This window comes from Marmota marmota, unplaced genomic scaffold, assembly GCF_001458135.2.
Source record: "Marmota marmota marmota unplaced genomic scaffold, marMar, whole genome shotgun sequence".
Classification (NCBI taxonomy): Eukaryota; Metazoa; Chordata; class Mammalia; order Rodentia; family Sciuridae; genus Marmota; species Marmota marmota.
Window position 1 is genome coordinate 386961 of NW_026004731.1, and position 8406 is coordinate 395366.

Genomic DNA, 8406 nt, shown 5'->3' on the forward strand with positions numbered 1-8406 from the left:
CTTGGAACAATAGTTTTATGCTAATATTTTCCTAAAATCAAATAACAGAAAATGTAAGAGGCAAAACTATGTTTCTCCTCAAAGACTTAGAAAAAAAATGCAGAACTAGGAAAGCATGAAATTTCCTGGCAAAGCAAGACTTTTAACAAGAAGAGCATCAAATATTTCAACTACAACAAAGTTATAAAGAAGGCAGAGAATTAAAAATGTAAAACAAACAACAACAACAACAACAAAACCTACAAATCTTACATAATCAACACAGGTTTTATTGAGAACATGTTATATTCAGGCCAAACATTTCACCAGGGATACAGATACTCAAAAAGCATGTGCTTTGCTCTCAAACTTTTAAAAGAATAAATGATCCTACACACCTGTCACAGATGCTAGGCAGTGAGGGGCACAGTTGAAATCTGGGGAAGCACAGATGGAGGAGAGATGGCTTCCCACTGTGGATTAAGGAAGGACCCCTGGAGGATGTGACAGCTGAAATGCATCTGATGATCCAATTTATCTATCCAGGCTGACACTGCTAACATCCTGTTACATTCAGAGTTGAAGTCACAGAAGCCCAGTCAGAACAACAAATCCTGCAAGATTACATTGAGCATATATTGGTAAATGATCACAGAGCAGAAATGAATTGCAAAGTTTTAACAAGGAGAGTTGAAGTGATGTCATCACCCTGTGGTGTTCAGGTGTAGACTGGGTCCTCACTTCAGAGGGCCAGAACTTCAGGGAGCTTCACAGTGGGTCCTAAGTGAACAAAAAATATCAGACCTTCATAAGGTGAAGGTGAAAACTGAGGAGAAAATAGAAATGTGGCCAGGAGAAGAAGGAAAAGTGAGAAAAAAAAAGTCAAAAAAATAAGGGAAATCCATTGGGGAGGAGGGACGAACAGAATAGATGGATACAAAGCACTCACCAGCGTTTACCAAACCAAAATCCAAGACCTGTCAGAAGAGCCAGGGCCACTATCACAGCAAAGAGGATCCAGCCCAGGGCACTCTGAGGTGCTGCAGATTCAAGTGGACACCAGGATGATGCTTCAATCTGCATCTATAGATCCCTCATTTTAAGTTTATCCATTCTTTGAATTACATATTTTTCTTCTTTTTAGGTCTGGAATTTGTCATTCCCAATTTTTTACCTGGTCCTCACGCTCTGCTAGAAGATGTCCCCCCATCTCCAGCCTGGGTCCCACTCTTTCCACCCCAGTAGAGGACGAGGTCCTGCCCTCCTAGGCTGCTGTGCTTCACCCTGCAGGCCAGGCCAGCTGCCTCCCCAGCTGCCACATCCAGGGTTGCTTGGAGATACCACGTCCCATCAGCATTGGGCAGGATGTCACCTCTCTGAGTGCCCAGCTGCTCCTCCTCACCTCGCATCCACATCACCCACATGGGCTTTGGGTAGAAGCCAGACACATGGCACACCAGCAGCAGACGGCCAGGCCCAGGGCTTGGGCCACTGGACAGCCAGGCCTTGGGCTTCACTGCAAATAACAGAAAGGACATCCAGACACAGACTGTAACAGATTTAGAAGTTTAGAACTCCCCATAAGTCTACAGAGACACATGTTTCCCACTCTGGAAAGGTCACACATTATCCTTTTCTCTTTTTATCCTGAATTTGACTTTAAAATTGAAAAATTCTTGCAGATTGAGTAGAAGACTGACCTTGTCGCTGGAGATGAGCCTTCCCTGCTTCTAGAAGACCCAAGGTGAAATGCGGGCAGGTGTCACTGAGGAGCCTATGTAACCTCTGTGTGTAGGCTTCGTTGAAATTGAGCAGTTTGCAGGCTTTCTGGGCCTTTTCTCCACCCTTCGGAGATGGTAAGAATGTTTCATTCTGAAATCTCATGAAGTCATATCCTTGGATAGCTACCTGCTTGAAGCCTAGGAAGCCCTTCCCAGAGTGCAGTTCACAGCCTACTGTCACCTGCAGATCAAAGGGATCTGGGGGAGAAGAGTCATGAATTAGAGGAGAAAATGGAATGAATGGAAGCAAAAGAAAACACAAGCAGAAGGGAGTTTGGGGAGTTTAAGAGAAAGAACCCAAGTGTGGTATGATCAGAGGTTCACAGGCCACTGGTAGGAGCTGGAGGTGGAGGAAAAGGGGAGGGAATTATTTGAAGGTGATAGGGATGGTGTGGGGGAGAAAGACCTTAAGGTGAGAGAGCTGAGACTCTAACTAACCTGGGAGAATGTATCCATGGTCACTCTGACAGTTTACACAAGGATGACTGAGGAGATTAAATGGGAGAGAAAATCACCCTTTAAGGAGTCAACCAACAAGTGAGGAAGCTGAAGGTACCTGATTGAAGACTGGGGAAAAGGGTGGCCACAGGATGCCTCTGAGGTGAGTTAGTAAAACACAGCCCTGCAGTCAATGAGAGAGCAGTTCATAAGTGGCAAAAACTGAAGTTTTTGAAGAATCTGGTTGTTTATCGCATGTGCCCAGAGTGTGATTGCAGTTTTATGCTGCAGAGAGTAGAATAAGTTTAAGAGCAGAGAAGGCTGTTTCCCTGAGGAATAAAAGTTCACTGAAATGCCCCACCCCTCATCCCTTTATTCTTCCCAACAAGGGAAGGGAAGTCACCTTGAAACATTAATTGAGAAATATAAAAGTCCTGATGTTCATTGAAGTATAACTGGAACAACCTTTCCACATCCATCAACTCCTTGTTACTGAAGTTGCCCCTGGACCAGGGATACAGGTAAATGATGGTACCCGAGCTGCTGTTCCATCTGTGAGTCTGCAGCTTCCCCAACCAGCCTGAGCTCAGATGTACCCAGGAATGGTTGTGAAAGGATGATGTCTGCATGACATGAAAGGAAACAGGCTCCTCAAACCCTTTGGCAAAAGAATACATAGAATGGGCAGAAATGTGACATTGGGAGGGAGAGACTTGGGAAAGTAGGTGCCCCCATGGGAAGACTCAGAATCTGGAAAAGTGGAGAGCTACCAATTCCTTAGCTGACATCTGGTGGCCCCCAGGGTCCCATGCTCTATCCACAGCCTCCATGAGAGCACAGAGGGCTTGAGTAAGGACACACAGATTGGGGCCATCTTGGCCCTCCTTCTCTCCACATATGTGCAGGGGAAACTACCATCACCACACACACACACACACACACACACACACACACATACACACACACAACTGGTCAGTTGCCCCGGTTCTTACCACTGTCACCTCCTGGGAAGAGAGCAGTAAGCAAGGGGAGTAGCAGAAACAGCATGGCCCTTGCAGATGCACTTCTTTCTCTCAGAGAAGTCTTCCTTTTGTTTCTGTTCTAAATAAACCTCCCCCACAGATACCTCTTCTGACTTCCTTATTCAACCAAAACACAAAACTTTTCTGTCTGAAACAAAGACAATTTGCTCCCTCCCAAAACCCTGATCACCTACTCAGTTTCCCCTTTCCCCTGCTATTCTGACTCTCTGCCAGGTCTTCCAACTTCTCTCATTGTCACAATTTCCATCCTGCGCATCTTCCCCTAGTTCAACTACTACAGAACAAGTCACATGTGACTCTGAAAAGTCCCTTACCACAAGTGGTACTTCTTTCATAGCTGGGTATGGAACCCAGGATCTTAAGCATTTTCTCTTATTGTAATAACTTTGAATTATTCCCCCATGTGTCCTCTTCCCTGCCCCACCCCCCCACTCCACCTCATTCATATCTCTGACATCACTGGTTACTTTATTTCCTTTTTTATAAGCCCCTATGATTGTCCTCTGAAACAGTGTCACCTACTGAGTCTGTGGATCATGTATCCAGTTCTGGCTCTCTGGGGCATGCAGCCACTTCAGAAATAACACTCAAAGTTCCATGATTAGCACCTTGAATTTCATAGTAATTTTGTTGAATTAGTGTTTCATAGTGAAGTTCAAGGAACCTTGCATGGCAGCTCATAGGAGCCTCCTCAGCTTATGAAGGGTTCTTTCTCCCACAACCTCACCTGCATCCTCAGCACTCCTCTACCTGCTCGCCACTGCCTGGGGCCTTGGCAACTCTATACTCTGCCTCTCCACCTCCATCCTGCCACCACTGCACTGACCATGTCTCACTGAAGGCCCCTTCTGTCATTAGCCCTGTCACTATCTCATGCCTTGCAGGCACAAAGAGAGAAAGGGACATACACCCAACAGTGTGTGGGCCAAATATAGGTGCAGCTATCCCCTCCAGAGGTTGCACCAAGTAGTTTTGTAACTGGTCAGGGTGAGCCTCTTGCCCATTCTTGTTCCAAGTACCACATGCATCTCCACATAATTTGTTTCCAGTTTCTCAGTGGTTACCCATGTGCCAAGTGTTGGAGTAACCATTAAGGAAAGGGAGATTAATTTCCCCTTCAGTCCAGCAAAGGCAAAGATCTTTAGAAAAACTAGGGCAGGAGGAACCAGGCAACCAGTGGGTGGCTTGCATGAAGTCATGAAGTGGGGCCTCCAAGTGTCTAAGAGTTTTTGTGATCATTCTGTGAGTATCCCTGTGCCCAAGGATTGCAACATTAGGAAGCGAAATTAAAGCTCAGAGACATAACCTTCCATAGAAATGAAACAGTTTTGTACATTAGTCCCATTAAGAGCACTCCCTGAAAGAGTATTTTGAACACAAACCTGCTATGATCTGAATTTGTATGTCTTCTGTAAATTCATATACTGGAATCCTAACCACCCATGTGATGATATTAGGCAGTGGGACCTTTGATGAGTGATGAGGTCATGTTGTTTTAACCCTCAAAAATGAGATCAGTGCTTTATTTATACAAGGGACCCCAGAGAGATCGAATAACCCTTCCACCATGTGTAGACATTCTGAAAGTGCCTTTGATGAATCAAAATATAGGTTCAACTACAAACCAAATCTACCTTGATCTTGAACTGTCCAAAAATAATTTGAAAAATGATTTTTTAAATAATATGAAAAATAATTTTCTAGTGGTTATAAATTGCCCAGTGTCATGAAGGAGCAAAATTGTGAGGTATGCAGTCGAGGGGAGAAATAAAGAATGTCCACATGCTTCTACCCCTTTCAATGCTTTATTCACTCAAATTACTCAATACAATTTCACTCTATAGGTTCTTAATCAGGAAAATGACAATTATTAATGCTAGTGACTGCAATAGACATAATCAATTTACAGCAAAAAATTCTACATTAATTAATTCACAGCAAATGATTCTAGATTAATTCTAAGCAATGAAAACACACTTAATCATGACAGGCTAATGACAGACATTTCTTCTATGTGCTAAGTTCAAAAGTCTCAAGCCTTAGGCTTTATGTCTAGCAGATGCACACTCACTTAGACCGCTTTGACCAAGTCCAGAACCAAGGCAGGCTTTTCTTGGCGTGGAGTGGACGACTGATTGAGGAGAGGGTCATAGGGAGGATTTGCAGCTCTCACCAAGGTCCAGACAAGGTGGTAGAGTTTAAGGGCAGTGAGGATCATACAGAGGATTAGGAAAGTATGACAAGTTATGGAATGTCAGGTTCTCATCAGGCTCTCCAGCTCTGCTGGCTGAATCCCTGTTCATTTGCTCTATCATTTATACTAAATTTGGGGGCTTTTGACCCCCCTTTCAATCCTTGTATTTCTCAGTGACATCATTTACCCTAGGGTCAGAAACATCTGATTTGGTGGTATCCACCCTGATCTTCTCCTCAATCCCTCTTATCAGCAAGGACAGACTGCCAGAGGATTCACTCTGTTTATCAGGGTGAGGGGCCACATTGGAGGGTTCTGTGGGTGTGCCTGCTGAATCTCAGCAGGTTTGAAACTGGAGTTTTTAAAATGGAGTTGCTTAAGCTCAGGCCTAAGGCCATCCTAACACCCAGTCTTTGGAATGCTGTATTAGCAGCTGGAGTGACTAAGATAATGCTCCACATTTTAATTTTTCCCTGGATCACACAAAATATATGACTGTTGCCCTTGAGTGTGAGATGGGGAAAGCAAGGAGAATATAGTTGATTTGGGGTAGGAAAGAGAGGGAAGAAAATTAACTAAATAATGAATGAGGTTTTAGGACTAAAATGTTGTGAACCAATAATAGAAATAGAGGACATATCAGATGCAGGAGAAGGAGGAAGAGGGGTGTTTTCATGAACGCTTTTGCTTCTGTGACCAAAGGACTTAGCAAGAACAATTTGAAGGAGGAAAAGTTCATTTTGGTCTCACAGTTTCAGAGCTCTTAGTCCATAGATGGCCAACTTCACTCCTCAGGGCACAAGATGAGGCAGGACATGGTGGCAGAATAATGTGGCAGAGGATATCAGGTCTGGACATGGCCACAAAAAGCAGAGAGAGAGACAGAGAGAGAGAGAGAGAGAGAGAGAGAGAGAGAGAGAGAGAGACAGAGAGAGAGAGAGAGAGAGCGCTCCACATCAACGCCAAAATATATACCCCAAAGTCAGGCCTCCAGGAACCCACCTCCCCAGCCACACCTACCAGCCCACAGTTACACTCAATCCCTGTCTGGTGATTCATGCACTGATTGGGTTAAGGCTCTCATGACCCAGTCATTTTACCTCCAAATCTTCTTGCACTGCCGCACAAATGAGCATTTGGGGGACACCTCACACCTAAACCATAACAAGGGAGGCATAAAGGGAATGGAATAAGAATTCAAAGTTTCTTTCCCCCTGACTGTCCTCTGGCATATTGGTTTCTGGTGAGGAAGCAGGTAGCAGCTGGTGCTTGGGTCAGAGTCCCACTGAGGATCTGCAGCTCCCCAGTCCACTGCACCCCTGAGTGAGCTCTCAGCTGTGGAGGGGGAAAGACAAGGTCTGAGGAGGGGAGAGGAAAGGATGGAGACCATTGGGAGCTGCCTGGGGGGTGCTGAGAGCTGGGGGAGCTGAGAAAGAGCAACACTGTTGAAGTGGTCCCCCCTTTCTCCACAGAAAAGCCCTCTTCACCATGGCTGATTTTAGGACTGTCAGCAAAAGAGTCTCTGCAAAAGAGTCCAATGTAGATATACTTCCTATTTTCCTATTGCCCTGTTTTACTTGGCCACTGGCCAGGAAGATATCAACACTCCAGGTGCTGGACACCTCCTTATTAGTTGTCACAAACATATCCAGTATAGTACTTGGAGAAATGTGCAAACAAGGCCTCTGGCCTTGAGCTGGGCTTCACAGAGATGTCTACATTTTTAAGATAAGTTACAATTGGGCTCCATGGTAACAGCTGGCAGAAGGAGGAAAGAAAGGGGAGAAGAAGCTCTCCCCTTCTCAGGTGTTGTCCTTGAAGGGTTAACTTGCCCAGAACAGTGAAAGAAAAAAATCTACTTTTATGGGAAATTCTGCGACTATGAACTTCTGAGCCCCTCCCCTTACACACTGGTTATAAAACTCTGAAACTCCCTGAACTCGGGGTTCAGGGGATTAATTGAATTCAGCAAAAGTTGTGCCCTCTGGACCTGGCCATAGCCAAATAAAACTGTTTCCTTCTATCTTTGGTGCCTTTTCGTTTGTCCCTACAACACTGTAAGAGAAATTCAAGAGACAAAGTAGGTGGGAAGTGACAAGAACCAGAAAATAAGAGAACACCTTTGACAGAGGAGAGGTTATACAGATCACTGATAGTGGTGTCCTCCCTGGTCATAGGAAAACATGAGGAAAATCCAGGTGATTAAGGCATATGCCAAATAGAACTCAACAAGGTTGGGTTTGCACCTGTCCCAGGGGCATCCAGGATTCCTCCCTTTGTCAAAAGCCCTTTCCTCAGGATTCTTCTTCTTGAATCATTGTTGCTTAGGGAACAAGCATGCTTATGTTCTTCCTAAAATGTCTCATTGTTTCTCCCCTGCACACCACCACATCTCCTGATTTTCTCCTTCCCCACATAGTTTTCCTCAGACCCGGACATGAACTCTCTTCCCCGACAATATCACTTTACCATCTGACTGCTCTGACCTCATCAACACCAATCTCATCTTCCCTCCTGAGAAACACCCTGTCTGCAATACCCTTTGTAAGGTCATTGCTTAGCATCTGGGCAGCCATCTTAAGTGACAGCCACCATTTTTCCACCCAAGAGCCTTTCCAGGAAAAGTTCACCAATCCCTCACACCAACCCCACCCTTAACTGTCCACATTAGAACCCACTGGCTCTAATCCCTGAGCCTCCCCCATAAAAGTCTTGAACCCCAAGTCTGTGTTGCCTCTCTCAGTCTATGGAGAGATGGTCTCTATTTGTGAGCTCTGACAAATAAACTCTCCTGTGTATCTCTGCCTGGTCTCCGTTTTTCATTTCTCACTCGCTTGTCTCCCGGTTCCTCACTTTCCTTTCTTTGTTGCCAAAACCTGGGATCAGGTTCCCCTATGTGCTTGCTTTCCTCTTTGAGGGTCACAGAGCATTCCCAGGCCCTTATCCAAACTCCATTGTGAAACCAGGCCCT

At 45.1% G+C, this 8406-nt stretch overlaps 1 protein-coding gene across 2 annotated transcripts; it reads right to left on the reverse strand.

Moving 5' to 3' along the window:
* Positions 1-248: 248 nt before the first annotated feature.
* Positions 249-2875, reverse strand: LOC107160587 (T-cell surface glycoprotein CD1a-like). 2 transcript variants are annotated; one of them, XR_007345198.1, is made up of 6 exons: positions 2602-2875; positions 1680-1958; positions 1217-1495; positions 929-1019; positions 688-759; positions 249-593 (listed from the first exon to the last, which is right to left on the reverse strand). XR_007345198.1 is itself a non-coding variant. In XM_015507259.2 (5 exons), the coding sequence occupies exons 1-5, from the start codon at positions 2873-2875 to the stop codon at positions 738-740; spliced, it is 945 nt and encodes a 314-aa protein (XP_015362745.2). In that variant the 3' UTR covers positions 249-737. The 2 variants fall into 2 exon arrangements, 1 of the variants encoding a protein (XP_015362745.2); XM_015507259.2 differs by having other exon boundaries at positions 249-759.
* Between the last annotated feature and the right edge of the window lie 5531 nt (positions 2876-8406).

What these genes read in the sequence shown, in the direction of transcription:
- LOC107160587 (XM_015507259.2), bottom strand. Translation starts at nt 2,875, where the DNA reads ATGTATTCTTTTGCCAAAGGGTTTGAGGAGCCTGTTTCCTTTCATGTC. An exon ending in GGACCTCGTCCTCTACTGGG is followed by an intron (nt 1,020 to 1,216) that starts GTGGAAAGAGTG and finishes TTGAATCTGCAG; the next exon opens with CACCTCAGAGTGCCCTGGGC. An exon ending in TTTTGGTTTGGTAAACGCTG is followed by an intron (nt 760 to 928) that starts GTGAGTGCTTTG and finishes TTGTTCACTTAG; the next exon opens with GACCCACTGTGAAGCTCCCT.